The 17,929-nt window shown below is 44.6% G+C and overlaps 1 protein-coding gene across 2 annotated transcripts; it reads left to right on the top strand.

Annotated features, from left to right (window-relative positions):
- The first annotated feature begins 3,214 nt into the window (after positions 1-3,214).
- Positions 3,215-17,859, top strand: SEC23B (SEC23 homolog B, COPII coat complex component). Of its 2 annotated transcripts, XM_062490547.1 has the most exons (20): positions 3,215-3,240; positions 5,118-5,353; positions 6,343-6,400; positions 6,963-7,049; positions 7,228-7,464; positions 7,834-7,919; positions 8,382-8,526; positions 8,964-9,122; positions 9,816-9,931; positions 10,840-10,963; positions 11,425-11,505; positions 11,834-11,923; positions 12,199-12,305; positions 12,441-12,594; positions 13,975-14,052; positions 14,345-14,506; positions 14,731-14,817; positions 15,804-15,959; positions 16,824-16,889; positions 17,459-17,859. In XM_062490547.1, the coding sequence occupies exons 2-20, from the start codon at positions 5,133-5,135 to the stop codon at positions 17,546-17,548; spliced, it is 2,304 nt and encodes a 767-aa protein (XP_062346531.1). In that variant the 5' UTR covers positions 3,215-3,240; positions 5,118-5,132; the 3' UTR covers positions 17,549-17,859. The 2 variants fall into 2 exon arrangements, with proteins under 2 accessions (XP_062346531.1, XP_062346532.1); XM_062490548.1 differs by lacking the exon at positions 15,804-15,959.
- Positions 17,860-17,929: the final 70 nt, after the last annotated feature.

Raw genomic sequence — 17,929 nt, 5'->3', positions numbered from 1 at the left:
AGTAACATTAAATATGGTAGCTGGCTGCATTGTGAATTGACAGTGTACAGCTGGCAGGTATTGCCTGGCATGTGTAGCCTTTACACTCCGAAGTTTAAAACATTAGGATGAATGGCAAAGTTGAAGCTTTGGTAGTAAAAGCATTTACCCTGTGGCTGAGTGGCTGTTTAGTTTTTTTCCTGTGGTTGGTTGGGGTTTTTTTTATTTTTACTTTGATGGCAACTGACTGCTTGGAGGGTGAGATGGGTAATTGTTGTTCCTCTAGTGCTGTTAGAGCACCATCTCCTGTCTCTTCCTGGGATGGCTCCCCCAGCACTCCAGCAGGGAAAAAGCTCCGTCTTAAGCCACACTGGTTTATCTTTTGCCTCTACATAGAGAGGAGATTTTAGGAAGAGACTATAGTGAATGGAGACAACTAGGTCTCCTATTGCTGCTAAACATTTGATGCTTTGAAACAGGGTACAGACACCTCAAACAGAGCTGTCCTCTGCCACACATAGACCACCTTTACCTCTTCTTGCTCTGCTTGGCTGGGACTTTCTGTCCTTTCACCTGTGAGAAATGCATGGCTAGGCCCTTCTCAGTCATGCTGAACCCAGCTTAGCTTGCAGCCTGGAGGACACTAAAAGGTATCGTGACAAGCTTCACAAATAGTGTCCAAGTTCTCATTGAAAATGTTCACTTTCAACATGAGAAAGTTGGTCATTGCACTTTGTTCACTCTTTGGGAGATCTTCTGGGGAGTGGGGAGGATAGGAACCCGAACTCAAAGCACTCTCCTTCAGCTGTTAAACACAAACCAAGTTGGGGCTTGTGTAGGCAGCCTGTGGTGTTTTCCTTTCTCCTACTTTTTTGAGCAATCTGGTGATTCTTTCAGGAAATGGTTTTGGGAAAGCTTTTACTTTGGTTATTTAGCCTATAGACGCAGGGCTTTAAGATTGTGCTCCTCTTCCAAACTGCTTTGGTTTAACCCAGCAGACAGGTAAATACCACACAGGTGTTTCCTTACTGCCTCCCCAGTGGGATGGAGGAGACAATTGTAAAAAAAGAGTAAAACATGTAGATTTGGATAAAGACTGTTTAACAGGGCAGAAAAGGAAGGGAGAATAATGGTAAGAGATTATATAAATCCAGAGGTCAACAATACAGTTGCTCATCCTCTGCTGAGCATTGCCCAAGAAGTGCCAGAGCAGTGGGCTGGAAACCAGCAGCCAATTCTCCCCAGTTTTATTGTTCAGCATGACACCATATGATAAGGAATAAGGAATATCACTTGGGATCAGTTCTGCCTTTGTCCCCTTCCAAATTCTCATGCACCCCCAGCTTCCTGGCTGGCAGGGCAGCATGAGAACCTGAAAAGTCCTTGACTTAGCATAAGAACTGCTCAGCAAGAACTAAATTATCAGGGTGTTATCAATCTTAATTCTAATCAAAATCCAAGCTCCTAAATCCTTCCTAATCCTAGATCAAAAATGCAGCACTAAGAGAGCTCTGAGGGAGGAAAATTAACACTGAAAGTTGAAAGCAGGACACAAACTCAGAATAGTTGCTTAATATTTTAGTTAATCTCTAATGTTTGCAGGGGGGTGCACTATGGCCTTCAAGTCCTGGATCCTGGCAAGGCTCTTTGGTGTTGAGATGGGCAATGGGAGGAAGATGTAAACAAACAGGCAATTTCAGAAAAGCAGATTTGCTTTGCTTCCTCCTCAGTCCTGGATCTGAGAATGTTAGCAATACTAGGAATTCGAATTTCACACACTTCAGCATACACACATTAGTAGTATCCTTCTACTTTTTATTCCCACTATATTTGGGATATCAGAAAGCTGGGAAAGCAAAACTAATGTTCACCTCAGACAACATTTCATTTTCCTTTGTTTTGGACCTGGAGCTGTAGTCTGCACATTCTAAATGGATTTCTGTTGCATTTAAAATAAAGAAAATGGGGAAAAAAAAACGACAAACAAACACCAAAATAACAGAGCTGGACAGTGCATGGAGGAGTAGACTTGATCACAGGGTGATAATTTCCTTTGAGCAACAGAACGAACTATTATTTGTAAGCTGACCACTGCATGAATGTAAGGCAAACACCCAAACTATTACAAGCAGATTGAGGAATTTAACTGCAATGCCTTTGCACCTCAAATATGTGTGAAAGTCTGCAGGATTCAGGAATGGATTTACATCCATGCATTCAGATAGGACTAATACCATTTGCATGGCATCACACAAAGCTGCAGGGGAGGATTCCCGTCTTGGGCTTACTAGGAAAAGGCCTTACCTCCTTGGCTTTGGAAGGGAGTCGGGGAAACAACACAAGATGGAAGCAATGAAAGAGGGAACATATTTGCCTAATTGCAAGGCAGAGACAAATTCCTGGGGCGAGTCAGGTGCGGCAAACCTCTACCTCATATCCACAGGCTCCCTGAAAATTGTGTCCAACCCTGGGCCTCTCCTCTCCAGAGGATATGGGCACTGCAGGGGTCTCCCCAGTAGGATGGGGTTAGGATTTCCTGGCAGAGTGATGAACCAATGTGGCCTTAAGCAGATGTGGGGGTATAGCTCGGTCAGGGAACAGAGCAGGAGGAAAATCTTGTCTGTTTTTGAACCATCTGAAAATGGCCTGTCCCTGCCTTGCTGCTGGGCTGCATGGCCTCACGGCTTTGCCCAGGGTGTGTCGCTGAGCCAACGTGCCCGGGCACAGCACCTTCGGTCCGAGAGAGGAGCCGGGAACGGAGACAAAGGTGACACTGCGTGCGGCTCGCAGCTTATTTCTTTAAAAACTGTCTCTGTATTACTAGTGGAGTGTTACTCATAACCTCTTCCGAGGAAGCTCTATGCTCCGTGCTGAACACGACAGCGCGCTCCCAAGAAGCCGAGCCCCTTGAGGGCAGAGCTGCTTCCCTCAGGCCGTGCCAGGGTAGGAACGTAGCACCGCGCCCCACACGTAGCATGGACACCCCTTCTATCGTCATTCCAAGGCGGAGCCTGCTGCCCTCAGCCAAGACCAGCTGCCTGCCGCCGCCACACCGCGATGCTTGGTAGGGGCACGCCTCTCCCCTCCTTCTGAAGGGCGGTGCAGCGTGCCCTTAGCCAAGATGGCGGCGGAGCCTCAGCGGAGCAGGGCGGGTGTGCCGCCGCCGCCGCCATCTTGGCTGCGGGCAGGGTGTACCGCTGAGGTGGCCTTGCCGTGCGCGCGGGGCGTGCCGGGAGGGAGCGGCGGCAGCGGCGCGGGCAGGTGGGAGCGGCGGGACTCCGAGGGAATGGGAATGGGAATGGGAATGGGAATGGGAATGGCGGGGGAGGGAGGTGGGCGTCTGCGTCCCCTGAAGGGAGGCAGTGTGAGGCGGTCAGTTACGGTCCCTCTGAGGGGGCGGTGGTGTCGCCTAGACAAGGGTCTGGAGGGGGCGGTCAGTGGTGTTCCCTGCCGCGGTGCTTCCATGGGGTTCAGCAGTGTCCCCACGGAGCAGCACGGGCTCGGCGGTGTTGGCTTTGCCTGGGAATCGGCAGTAATCCCCCAGGGCAGGGCAGGGCAGGGCTGGGGTGGGCTGTGTGCCCTTTGGAGGGTCAGCAGTGTCAGTGCAGCAGCTCAGTGCTTTGCCCTAGGGCCGTGCTGGGGATTAGTGGTCTGAGCGGCGGAGGTGGCACCTGTCTGCACGGGGGATCTGTGTTGTCCCCTGTTGTCATGTCAAGCGCAGCAGCTAGGTGATTACACCTGTCCTCCAGCTGTCCTGACCCCAAGATAGGGCCACAACCTATGGCAAACCCAGCATGGCAATCGGGGCTGTACCTGGGGCAAGGAAGTTGTGCTGGTCTGCAGATGGAGAAACATGGAATAAATTTGCCCTGTGGCTGTGCTGCATACCTGAGATATCAAATGTTTGTATTGCTGTTCTGATGTGCAGGATCTTTTACAGGCAGACTCAGATCTGACTTTCACCTTGTCAGACCTGTTTGTGGTGAGGGTATGTTGTGAACCCTCCTGTTTGTCCATCCAGTGACCGGGGTGGAAACAAGGGGGAATTCTCCCTAAGCTTGATTTACATCCTCAATAGCAAGGAAGAGGAAAATGTCAGTGAATTTGGAGTTCTGTAGGAATATGTTACACCAAAACTTACCCTCCTCTGAGGTGAGGTGTTGCTTCTGATTTCTAACGTGTGTGGCCCTCCTGAATATCCCACCTGCATTGAGGACCAGGAGTAAGGTAATCCTGGAGCATCTGCAGCTGTAGGTGAACCTCCAGGTTTACTTATCTGAAGCAAGTTGTGGAGCTGCTGCTTTTGGCTCTGTGAGTTGCTGCTAGTGCTGTGTGGTGTTTATGGTCTGGATTTGACAAGTAAGTTTTTTGGTAGGTTTGTCCTTGTCTTTCTCAGAGAAATCAAAATTAGAGATGGCCTGGAAGCTCTTGTTTGTGGCTTATTTTGAAGAGTTTAGTGAGGCAACACAGAGAAAGAATGAGTTCTCTGTTGTGTTGGGGATATTCCTCCTTGATGTTTTCTGAAGTCTGCTGGACTCTCAGTTCCTTCCTTACTGGCAGTGGAACAATGATGCCATGCAGAGTGGGTGTCCAAAAGACATTTTTTGACATTTTGTCAAAAATGTCCTTTCCCTTTGTAAGCAGATCAGGCTGGCAACTTGGTGACATTTGTGATTGTTTTGGTCTCAGACTTGGCCTCCTTTTCTCCCTGCAATGTTTCAGCTGAAGGATTCAGGATGTGTTTGCAAGTCTGGCCTGTTTTCCTTTGCTGACCCAGTCAGGCAGGATTGCCTTGAGGCCAGCATGAAGCTGATTGGATTTTGAGATACTAAATGTGAATCATAAGAAAAAACAAACAAACAAAAAATCCCCAACCCTCTTGCATTCTGACTTTTGAGTGTCCACCTTCCTTTCTTTCTTTGTTGGATTTGGTTGTGTTTCAATTTGCTGTAATGTTGATGAGAGCACTGGACAGAAGAGATTAATGGAGTCACATGGTTCATTTGATAATGAGATTAATTCACTGTAATGTATTGGCTTTGTCCTGAAGTGTTTTGTGCCCCCACCTGTAGTTGATCTGCTGAGCTCCTTTGCAGGCTTGTTGTCCCCACAATTGGCTGCTTCTTCTATCCTTCCAGAGCTTCTGCAGGGCCATGGCAACATACCTGGAGTTCATCCAGCAGAATGAGGAGCGTGATGGAGTGCGCTTCAGCTGGAACGTATGGCCCTCCAGCAGGCTGGAGGCCACAAGGATGGTTGTGCCCCTGGCCTGTCTCCTGACCCCGCTGAAGGAGCGTCTGGACCTGCCCCCCGTGCAGTACGAACCAGTGCTTTGCAGCAGGCCAACCTGCAAAGCTGTGCTCAACCCACTCTGGTAGGAATTGCTTGGCTGGAGATGTTGGAAGTGGCTGGATAGTACCTAATTTTAATCTGAGCTTCACTACTTCCTTATTCCCCTTTTTCTCTGCCCAATGCCTGGCAGCCTCTTTCATTTAGATGTGGTGAGTTTGTTAAAATCCATACACCAATATGGCTGTTACTAGAGCTGGCAAGAGCAGAGGAGACAGGAGAGTTTTTGGGGAGGCTGTTAAGGCAGATAGTTCTGTCACCATCCCAGAGAATTTTGTGGTGAATGAGGAAACTTATAATAGACAAAGATGCCCATTATACTGATATTGTACTCTGGATTGTGATATTTACTTGTTTCCCTGCTTCTTACATGTCCTGCTGCTTGTAGGTCAGTTCCAGTATGAGCATAATGAAATAATTTTAGAGGAATATCTTGGTCCCAAAATCATGTGATGATCATGCATACTTGAAGTGTGGTGTTGGGCTGAGAAAAAGCAGGGAATGCCAGTAAGAGGAAGTGAAATGAGATCAATGCCATGGAATGAGAACGTGGCTAGGCACTAGCAGGATGTACTGGGCTGAGGAGAGTAAACTCTGTGGGACAGGGAACAGCCTATTTGTTCTGTGTTTGCACAAGATCTGGGTAGATGGCTCCTGCTGCTCTGAGACTGGAGCACTTGTGTGCTACAGCTGCACAAACATTAAGACAATGAGATGAACATAAGTGTAGTGAAAGAATTATTAGATCCAGGTCTGTGTTTGCCAAGGGCTGAGCTTCAGAGAGCTGTCAGTGGTCCCTCATGCTGACAAGCCTGGAGACAGCAGTGCTGGATTAACTAATGAACTTCCTGGTAATTGAACAAGAGTCTGAGGCCCTAAAACACTTGCTATTCCAGCTGGAGTGTCGGTTTCTTCTTCAGTGCCATGAATCAGCATGGCTTACTGAATTAATTGTGAATCTGTGCTGTAAAATTGTTCCTGAAGTCAGACCAGTGCCTCATCTTTCCCTTGCAGCCAAGTTGACTATCGGGCCAAGCTTTGGGCTTGTAACTTCTGTTTTCAGAGGAACCAGGTAAGTTGGAAAAAGCACTTCCACCTTTACAGTGAACACTTTACTGATGGCCTTCTCTGGACATCAAACATAAATTTTGCTTCTCTAGATCTCTTCCCTTGGCCTTCTCTTGCTGAACCCAGGCCAGAGTATAGTCTGCTTTACCTGACATCTTGTCAGCAATTTTACTGGCATGCAGAGCATAGTAAGGAGATAAAAATGCTGTTTTGTTCCATGTGTCCCAGTGTATTTTTTGCATTTGATATGTACTGTTCCTGCAGAATAGTAGACTCTTGCCATCAGAAAGTATGGCTAAAAGAATTTCAACTAATATAATGTTGCTGCTGTAGCCTTACTTTTTATTTACACTGGATATTGAGCAGCTGTCCATCCTGCTGGCCACTTGTTGTCTTATGAAAAGCACTGTGGGTTTTTCGTAATGAATTAACTAGGTTGGTGAAGTAGCAGTAAATAAAAAGTTGAATAACCACATCATCAGAAGGGCAGGTTTTATGCTGCAGAGGAGAGCCCTACATTTTTGCCCTGCAACTTCCTTGTCCTATTTTTTTGTTCTCTTTTTCAGTTTCCCCCAGCATACGCAGGCATTTCTGAAGTCAATCAGCCAGCAGAACTTATGCCTCAGTTTTCAACAATTGAATATATAGTGCAGGTAAATGAACTACAGGCAAGTTTGAAGCTCTCAGAATTGTCATTTGTGACAAATGATATACGTGTAAAATTTTCTTAAGGTAATGCAAATAAATACCATGTCTGCGAGGTGCTTAAAAAGGGGCTCATTTTATTCCTTGGCTGGAGGTTTTATAAAATGTCATTTCTTCCCACATCAGCGAGGTCCGCAGACGCCCTTGATCTTCCTGTATGTTGTGGACACGTGCTTGGAAGAGGAGGATTTGCAGGCCCTGAAGGAATCCCTGCAGATGTCCCTGAGCCTGCTGCCTCCTGATGCCCTAGTAGGGCTCATCACTTTTGGTAGGATGGTCCAGGTTCACGAGCTGAGCTGTGAAGGAATTTCCAAGAGCTATGTGTTCCGGGGCACCAAGGACCTGACAGCCAAGCAAATACAGGTGTGCTCTACCATTCCTCAGGCCAAGGGCTTGTACCTCTCAGCTCTGTTGGACTCTCAAGCACAGAGCTCTCTGGGAGAAAGGAGGGCTTAGTGCTCTCAACTGTGAGCCTGTTGCCCTCCTACTATCTGTCCTGTCTTTTTGCCTTTGTGAATTTCCTGGTAGCTTGTTCAAGATTGAGTTTGTGTATCTCACAAAATGGACCCATGATCCATTCCTAATGGCAGTGCAAAGATGAATAATTTTACAGATTTAAGTATATTTAATGCTGCAGTATTTTAGGCCTTGGAGTGTATTAAATAATAATATAAATAATATGTTTAGTGTTTAAATAGTACATCTCCTCTGTCTCCTCTTTACTGTTCTTAGGATATGCTTGGGCTTTCGAGGCCAGCTATCGCCATGCAGCAGGGAAGACCTCTTCAAACTCCAGAGCAACCTGTTGTTTCCAGCAGGTAAGCTTCACCAGCACCAGTACACAGCAGGGCAGGTGTTTTATGCCCCTTTATGCCTGTAGATCATGCTTCTAACCCTGGGTTTCCCAAGAGGGGAAACAAGATTTAAATGGTATCATCTTGTCACAGTTATTCAATCTCAGTTGAACAGTTTTCTCTTTCTCAGCTTCTCTTTTTCAGTGGTAGCTCTCATGCCTTTCAACAAACTCACCTGTGAACTTCTTTCCTGTTCGTTATGTGACTTTGCCTTCTTGTCAGTTCCTGATGTCTGGCTTTGATAAATTTTTTTATTTTGCACAGGTTTGTTATCTTGGAAGGCTTGGATGTAAGAAGACAACCTGCTGCATGTCTCTTTACTTCTGATTACTGTCTCAGTGCAATTTATGTGCCAGGAACAAAGAGGCACTTCTTTTTGTCTCTGAACTTAGAAGCAGAAAAAACAGTGTATTTGATTTTTTGCAGGTTCCTACAGCCCGTGCATAAGATTGACATGAATTTAACTGATCTGCTTGGAGAGCTGCAAAGGGACCCGTGGCCAGTGACCCAGGGAAAGAGACCTTTACGTTCTACTGGAGTGGCTCTTTCAATTGCAGTTGGCTTATTGGAGGTACTTTTAATGCTGTTTGAGATGAGCAGGTCAAAGTAGGTGCATGGCCGTGCTTGCGGAGATGAGTTCAGGTGTCAATGCACAGGTTACAGGGTTAAAGGGCTCTGATTCTTGTATGTGTTGCCACACACGAGTATTTATACACTGGATTTATAAGAGTATAATCTAAGATACACGTGAAGAGAACAGAAACTGCCTGTTTCCTGTTTTGAAGACATGAAGCTTGACATAGTTTGAGTTTAAACTTTATCTGAGTGCTGTGACTGTCAGGAAATGCATCACTATTTATCAAGGCAGCCTCTAGCAGGGACAGGTCCCCACTGACCTTGCAGAAGCACATGCAGACCCTTCTCTAAAGAAAGCATTGTCATTTAATCAGTTCCCTTTTTCTTTTCCTCATCCCCCTCTCTGATATAAGTCTTTGTTTTTTGTTTTAGGGCACATTTCCAAACACAGGGGCTAGAATAATGCTGTTCACAGGTGGGCCACCAACACAAGGGCCAGGCATGGTAGTGGGAGATGAATTGAAAACACCCATCCGTTCCTGGCATGACATAGAGAAGGATAATGCAAGGTTCATGAAGAAGGCCACCAAAGTAGGTACTAGGGCTTGATGGGTGTGTTTAAAAGCTGAAACTGAATGTTGTATCAGAACACTACATGGGTTGCATGGTTGTCCTTGAAATAATCTGAGTCTTTGTGTACGCTAAATTATGCGGATGGTTAACGGAAAGATAAAAAAAGCTTCTTTCTAATTAGTTGTCCATCATGGTCTCGTGCCTTCTCAGAGAAGAAAGTATTTTAGTGTTGTTTCTTAGCTGATGGTGGGTGGAGAATTTGTTCATCCACATCATTGCATCTTCTTCTGGAGAGGTAATAATCTGTCTCCCAAGAACTGGTTATTTCCAGAAAATCTCCTTTGTCTTCTTGATATATAAAACAACCATTAAAATAGTAAAAATATCAGATATGAAATGTGCCTGTCAGCTTAGAGAAAGCAGGATGACACCTGTTCTCTTAACTATCACCTGGATATCTTTGTGTTCCTAGCAAGTCATCACAGACTAGATGATCCCATGTCATTTATGTACTTTATGTTTTGGAGACAATAGACTCAGGCTCATCCAGGTGCTTCCCTTATTGTAGAAGGGAGCGGTGTGCTGCAGCCAACATCTCTTTAGTTACCACAGCACTGGTGATTGCCCCATCTGTCCCTTGTGTTGGCCTGAGGTGGGGGGCAGCAGATATTGCACATTGCAGCCTCCCAACCCTGGGGTGTGTGTTCCCAGCACTACGAGACTCTGGCCAACCGCTCTGCAGCCAACGGACACTGCATCGACATCTACGCCTGTGCCCTGGACCAGACGGGGCTGCTGGAGATGAAGTGCTGTGCAAACCTCACTGGGTATGTTCATAGCAGGGCAGCACACAGCTGGCACCTGCTTTTTGGGGCTTTTTTTTTGGAGGGGGAGAGTAGTTCAGGAAGTAGTTAAGTGTGCTGTCAGGGCAGACATTGTTCTTTTCTAAACTGTGGTTTGAATTTGCCAGGAATTATATGGCAAGCCTCACCTGATCCCAGTCCACATTTCTGGAGTCTCAAAGCAGCATGTGAATTAGCACTGCTGTTAGAAAACTCAATGGTGGGTAGAAGCTTTCCTTGTGTGGGCTGGACTTTCTCTGCTTAACAGCTCGCTTATGCTTTCTCCAGTGATTCTTAACCTCCCTGGGCCCCGTTTTAAGTGACATCTCTAAGGGGTAGATATCTGTGTTCCATACTGCTGGAAAATGTCTGTGTGAAGAAGGCTTTGTGTTAACGCAGGCATTTTGGAGACTTGGCATGTCTTACTGCAAGTGCAAGGTGTTTGTAAATAACCCTCAGTGCTCAGCAGGGAGAAGAGAGACTGACCTTGTGGTTGTGTTACTGAGCTGCATCTATTCAGGGGAGGCTCAGCACCTTCCTTGTGCTTCAGTGGTGCAGCCACCTCTGGCGTGGTGTGGATGGTTCCAGCCCTGCTCAGGGAAAGCAGGCTGAGCAAAGAGTTTTCCAGGGTTGAAACACAAAGGTTTTGAAGGCAGCTGAAGCAATGGCAAGGAATAGAGTTGAGAAAGTAAACTGACAAAGGTGGAACACTAACCTGTGTGGCTTTGTAGGAGGCACCCATGAATCTGCGCTCCCTGGTTTGAATCCTGTCTATGCAAAGGCATGCTCTAAAGCAGTAACTGCATGTGTTTGCATGTGTCAGAGGTTCAGGGATGTATTCTTTGTACGTCTAGTTCCAAATTGCTTCAGTTCCCTTGTTTTTTCTTCCCCAGAGGACACATGGTGATGGGAGATTCCTTCAATACTTCTCTCTTCAAGCAGACCTTTCAGCGGGTATTCAGCAAAGGCTACAATGGGGAATTTCGGATGGCTTTTGGTGCAAATCTAGATGTGAAGGTGAGAGATGAGTTTGATTGGGTGACAGTAATGGGGAAATACAAGTACTGTTGATTAAAAATTAAGTCTCTGGGATGTTTGGGGTATAGGAATGTCTACATGTTTGAGGTCAGATGTAGTGCTTCTTTGGGAGAATCACTGTACTGGAGGGATATTTATTTGAAGCCTAGTAATTTTGGGGGTTGTTTTTGATTTGTTGTTTGGGATTTTTATTTTAATATTTATTTTTTATTTTAAAGCAGTCTCTCCTCGCTCTTCATATTGTTTCATCCCTATAAATCTTCATTTTTCAAATGTGGCTCTGTAGATTCTCTTACCTTCACTAATTGTAGCAGTGGATGGTCTGGGAAAATACCATCTCATTAAAGTGGAGCAACTAATTTAGACTGTGTGTATTCTATTTTACTGACTTTATGAAGAAAAAAAGCAACCAACATTTTTTTTTTTTAACCTTGTTCAAGACCTCCAGGGAGCTGAAAATTGCAGGAGCCATTGGACCATGTATTTCTCTGAATGCTAAAGGGCCATGTGTCTCTGAAAATGTAAGTTTCTGACGTGGAAGAACCTTTAATAAAGAAGTAAATATACAATGCAAAGTTCCTGTCTAGACTTAGAGTTGAACTAGAATATCAGAGTTTTCCAAGAAACATCACTAGGAAATTGCAGCCTTTTCTAGACGAAATTCTTGCCTCCTAAGGCTTTCTTTTAACTCTATGGCCTTCAGTAACTTAATTCACAGCCAAAAGATAAGGTATCTAAAAGGCCTGCCATTACTTGTACCTCTGATCAGAATTTAATATAAGCTTGCCTTTCCTGCTGCTGGAGGAAAATTGCAGCTTTCTTTTTGTTCTTCTTTTTGATTATGTGCAGGAACTTGGAATTGGAGGGACATCTCAATGGAAAATATGTAGTCTGGATCCCAGTACAACTCTGGCCATTTACTTTGAAGTGGTAAATCAGGTCAGCCCTGGCTTCTCTGTTGTTTTTTTTTTTTTGTAATCATAATTTTTACTCACCAAACTAAACTACTTGTTACAGGTCCAGAAAATGCAGTGGCACCCCCTGTGTTGCAGGTGGATGGTTGCAAAGCAGCCAGGTGTTTTGTGATGAGGAAATACTTTCAGAAATTTTTTGCATGTGTCTCTTTCTCTAATGTGCTTTGGGGGCTTGTTACTGCTGGGAAGAGTTGTGGAAAAGCCATCATGTTTTGAAGGCTGACCTTGTTTCATTTGCAGCACAATGCACCCATCCCTCAGGGAGGCAGAGGGGCCGTGCAGTTTGTCACTCAGTATCAACACTCCAGCACCCAGAGGCGCATCCGTGTCACCACCATAGCCAGAAAGTGAGTACCCCGTGCCAGTGCTCTGGCAGAGTGGCAGCAACTTCAGCTCCAGTCTGTGCTGGGATTCCTGCCTTTTTGTTGCATGCATTGGCACACATGGATGCACACGGCACTAACCCTTTGCTAACCCTGCAGCTGGGCAGATGCACAGACCCAGCTCCAGCACATCGAGGCTGCGTTTGACCAGGAGGCAGCTGCCGTGCTCATGGCACGGCTGGGAGTGTACAGGGCTGAGTCTGAGGAGGGACCTGATGTTCTGCGTTGGCTGGACAGGCAGCTCATCAGGCTGGTAAGACCAAGACACTGAGTCTGAGGGCACTCTTGACTTCAGAAAAATTGAAGAGATAACAGCAATCTTTTTTCAATTTTACTTGCTTTGTTTGTACTCAGATCATGGTCACATAGCTATAGCATGGAATAACTCAAAACCCAGTGTGATCAGCAAATTTAGGATGGGATAGGTGAACATCCCATCATACTGAAAGTGTTAAACCTGAGATTGAATAGTGAAACACAGATTGATAGTGAAACACATGATAATGCAGGTGGGATGGTCGTTGGTTCAACCCTCCTGCTTGAAGTAGGACCAGCTTTGAAGTTAGAGCAGGTTGCTCCAAGTCTTGTTGTTTTGAAGATCTCCAAAGGTGGGATTTCCTATGCTTCTCTTGACAGCCTGTTCCAGTGTCTGATCCTAGTCACGGTTTCTTGGTTTGTTTGTTTTTTTTTTTTTTTTTATCTCCCCTGCCTCTGTCTCAATCAGAATTTCCATTTCCCCAGTTACCAGTCAGGTAGACAGCAAATTGACTCCCTGATCCCACTCGTCACCAGGCTGAACACCCAGCTTCTTCAGCTTCATTTTCTTCATAAGATGCTCCAACCTCTGACTAACTTGGTAGCTACACCCAATCCAGTATATCCTCGTCTGTTGTCCACTGGAGAGCCCAGGGCTGGACCCAGCATTCAGATGTGGGCCAAGTTCAGGATAGTAATCTGAATTAATTCTGCAACCTCCTGCTGAAATTCAAACCTCTTGCTTTGAATTTCACAAGCCCAAAATGTTTAAGTTGGTGTTGGTCTTGTCCAAACACCCATGTGGGGTTGGTGCTAACACATTATGGCACATCAGACCCTAAAAAAAAATCAGGGCTAGTCAAATGGAGATTGGAGCAAGCATGAACAGGGGCAAGTTGTGTGCTGAAATGACTGTGGGATAATTTAGAGTTTAATTTCTAAAACCACTGATACTTATTTTCAGTGAAACACTGAAATACTGGTCTGCTGCTGTTCTGCAAGAAGTGTTCTGTAGTGTACAGAACAGTTTAGGTGTAATAGCCCTGAATTAATGGGAAAAAATGGGCTGTGCTGTAGAGGCACCATTGCTTTAATTCTTGGATAATTTCAAATCTAGATTTTATTTATATATAAATATATATAAATAAAAATATGTATAAATAGGTTTTATCTTCATTCTCATGCCAATAAGACAGGGATATCACTGACTTAAAGAAAAATAGCCTGTAAATGTTGTAGTACTTTGTTCTTGTCAGGTTCATGGCTTGATTGCTTAAAAATTAACAGAAGAAGACCCTGTAGAAAAAGAGATGTAAATTCTGTTATAAAATAGAAAAAAGAGAGCAATAACCAAAGTATCCTGTTTTGCTTCCAACAGTGTCAGAAATTTGGACAATATAACAAAGATGATCCCAACTCCTTTAGGCTGTCAGAATCATTTTCTTTGTATCCTCAGGTAAGAACATCACTTCCCACAGCCATGGGAGAAGTGCAGGAGTGAGTGGGAATGATGATAAAACATCTTGTACTATTGATCAGATTCAGGAGGGGAGGAACAGATAATTTTTAAATTTAATGGACAGGTCCTGTAGTTCAGTGCTGCAAGGGACTGATAAGAGAGGAAGTCTGAGGAGTTAATATGGGGTCGACTTTTTTCCAAAGAATTTGCTGTTCAAAAATACCAGATTTGGGTGCAGAAGTTTTGGCAACTTTGGCTGACATTTTTCTCACTCCTCTTTCTGGTGCAGTTCATCTTCCACCTGCGACGCTCCCCATTCCTGCAGGTCTTCAATAACAGTCCAGATGAGTCTTCCTATTACCGGCACCACTTTGCCAGGCAGGATCTGACCCAGTCCCTCATTATGATCCAACCCATCCTTTATGCTTATTCTTTCCATGGGCCTCCTGAGGTGAGTCTGTGTTTTCCAGGAAGAGGTGAATCAACCCAAAATAATGAGTATTCAGTTGAAGTAACACTATTTCAGCCAAAAACCCTCTATAGATTTTTTAAAAAATTACTAAAGGACAAAATACTTTTGTTCAAGATAATATAAAATTACACTTTGGCATAGAAATTGCTCTCTGGCATGCTGAGATCTGAGGGCTTACTGACTTCCTTCCTTATTTTCCCCAGCCAGTGCTTTTGGACAGCAGCAGTATTCTTCCTGACAGAATCCTGTTGATGGATACTTTCTTCCAGATAGTTATCTACCTTGGTGAGGTATGGTGAAACACATGTTCCTTCTCTTTCTCTGTGTTCCCTCCTGCCATGCACGCTGACAATTTTGCTGGTAGTATAAAATACTAACAAACTAACTTCTTGTAAAGCCCACACAGCATCATGACCATGTCATATGTGTGCTGCCTGTTGGAATACAATTCCCACCACTGTCAGAGTAAAAGTAATACTGGAATCATTAAGGATATGTTCTGCACTGAGTAGCAGCTGCTAGCTGTTAGCTTGGTCATGAAGGTGATCCCTTACCGTGCCTGGAAAAGGCCAGAGAAACTGAAAATGAAGCAGGGCAGTTACAAGATGATACATATTTTAACATAGTTGCAAGTATTTTTTGGAGAAGTGATCGCCTTCTGCTTGAAAGGTTTTCATGCTTAAGTACTGCAGCTCTTAAAGAAATCAGGCAATTTTCCAATTTTTGCTTTTAAATACTGGATGTTTTTGGAAGCTGCTGCTGTATTCCTTCCCTCGTGACTGATAGATACTGGACCTTTCTAAAAATCTTCTGGTGTTACCTTAAAGAGTGTCTGTTGCAGGGCAAGACACTCAGCAACTGGGTAAAATTCACACAAGGGAAGAGCTGAGTGTCTGACCTGTGTATGTATAGAAGAATTGCTGCATATATATGGTACATGCAGTGGATACCTTGAAAATACTGAAAGGCCAAGTCAGATTCAAAATGTCTATGATTTATAAATCCATCATTTCTGTGTTGGCACAGACTGAAACATACTGAAGATTTTCAACAAATTGCTCTGGCACTCACAAATTGCTGCCAGCTTTTGTTTTGGGTGCCTGTGCTTAAATTCAGGGACAGAAAGTAATGTTGTTGCCAAAGTAGTGAAGGTGTGTGTTTGTCCCATAAGCAGAAGCACATGTAGCATTCTGCTACTTTAAGACATGCAGGGTAGGAAGGGGAGGCTTGTAGACATCTTTGCTCCATTTTCACTTCCTCTCTGTACGGTCAATAGACTATTGCACAGTGGCAGAAAGCTGGATACCAAGACATGCCTGAATATGAAAACTTTAAGCACCTCCTGCAAGCCCCACTGGATGATGCCCAGGAAATTTTGCAGACCAGATTCCCAATGCCACGTTATGTCCACACTGAGCATGGGGGCAGTCAGGTAAGGAGGAACCTTGGAGGCACTCTTTCTGTTCTTGCCTCGAGCAAATGGATCATTCTGCTTTTCTGGAAGGATGGTTCTGGTAGTCAAACACTACCAGAAGTCAAGTTTTACTCTTCAAAGTACAGAGCTTGAATATTTTCTCATCAGCTTTTACTAGTACAGAGCTTGAATATTTTCTCATCAGCTTTTACTACAACTCTCTCTTTTAATAAGCTGATCACTTGCTGGTTATGCTTATGAAATTTGAGGGTGGAAAAAAATGGAAGAGCTGAATTAAATATGTTTTTATTCCCCAGCAGAAAGGTGGGAAATGAATGATTTGGTTATGTGCCCATAGTTAGCTTGCTAGGACAATAATGCTGAATGATTGACTACCTGTTTCTTCATCCTCAAACACTGAATGAGGATGTGAAATTGTTTTTATTTTTGCTCTTCCTGGAACTGCAGTGTGCTGTGCTTGTTTATAGCAGGGAAGAGGCAGGAACTGATGCTCCAAACCATAGATGTGGTTGTCAACTTTTAACTTGACCCTGTTACACTGGTCTTGCACTGAGCCCTTTTCAGAAGAGCAGATGTGGCATGGGGAGAGGAACAGTGCTGGTGTTTCCTGTGCCATGGATTCCTGTCCCATGGAATCAGAGTTGCCCTGCCAGGCGAGCACAACCTGCTGTAGCAGGGCACTCGGTGCCCCTGGGAGACAAGTTGCCTGTGGAGCAGGGATTTCTGGTCTTTAAACCTGCTTAAGTTAAATTAGTACCTTGCAAAAGCAGAGAAACATTGCTGGTCATGCATCTAAGGCGAGGTGAAGCTTGAGGGAGCAGACAGGTCTCTCATTTTACAGAACTCCTTTTGTCTTTATAGGCCCGGTTCCTCCTGTCTAAAGTGAATCCTTCTCAGACCCACAATAACCTCTATGCCTGGGGCCAGGTAAGCAATGGAAGAGCTGCTCATGATTTGGAATGCTGTAAAATACACATGGACATGTTTGTGTGTGCGGTAGCCATCCTGTCCCACCAAGTGGCCACAAACAGTGTTATATTTGTTTTTGGTTCCTTATCATGATTGTTGATGAAATAAGCAGCGCTAATGGGCAGCACTGGATGATCAGAATGGAGTTTTCAAGCCTGGATGTCGTGCACTTCCAGTATTCTGGAAAAAGCAACTAGCATATGGATACATAGAGATCTAATTTAGCTGAGAATGCTAGACTTTTATATACCCTTTACTTATCTTGCTTGTGTAGATGTTTGGGCAGCAGAATTCCTGGGGCTTTAGGAAGAAGAGACTTGCCTGCAGCAGTTCAGATTGCATGAGAGGATAACATCAGTGCTGTTGCCAAAGAGTAGCATCTGTCTTTCAGAGGAGAAAAAAGTGGTTGCTTTAGCAGGCAATTAGTTTAGAGTGCTGACATTTGATTAGCTTTCAATCTGTCCCCTGAGTTAGCAACAGTATTTTAGGGTCATTATTTCTTTTTTTTTTTTTTTTTTTTTCTGCAGGAATCAGGAGCTCCCATCCTGACAGATGATGTGAGTCTCCAGGTGTTCATGGACCACCTTAAAAAGCTGGCAGTTTCAAGTGCATCATGACTGATCAAACTGAGCAGCAGGAGCTCAACATGGATCGTGTTGATGACAGAAGTGAAGCAATTTATTTACGTTTCATTTTCTCTCTTTTAAACTAGAGATTTTAACTGTTACACGAAATAAACATTCTGGGAGAGTTTTTTACTTCTCCCTTCTAATTTATTTGTACTCCTGTTTGTCTATATTCTGTTTACTCTGCATTTTCCACACATCATAGTTAAGCGCTGAAAGGGGTTTTAGCCAGCAGGGATTTTGACAGCCCTTAACTTAACTTTTAATGTTCTTAAGAGGTGTCTCAGCAAACAGGGGGCCGTGTTAATGAGAAACAAAACCGGGTAGGAGCAGCGCTCTTTAAGTGTTGTCCCCAAATCCCTCTGTTGGTGC

The sequence above is a fragment of the Cinclus cinclus genome, chromosome 3, assembly GCF_963662255.1.
Source record: "Cinclus cinclus chromosome 3, bCinCin1.1, whole genome shotgun sequence".
Taxonomy (NCBI): domain Eukaryota; kingdom Metazoa; phylum Chordata; class Aves; order Passeriformes; family Cinclidae; genus Cinclus; species Cinclus cinclus.
Note: the sequence above shows the minus strand (reverse complement) of the source record. Positions and strands in the feature narration are given on the sequence as shown.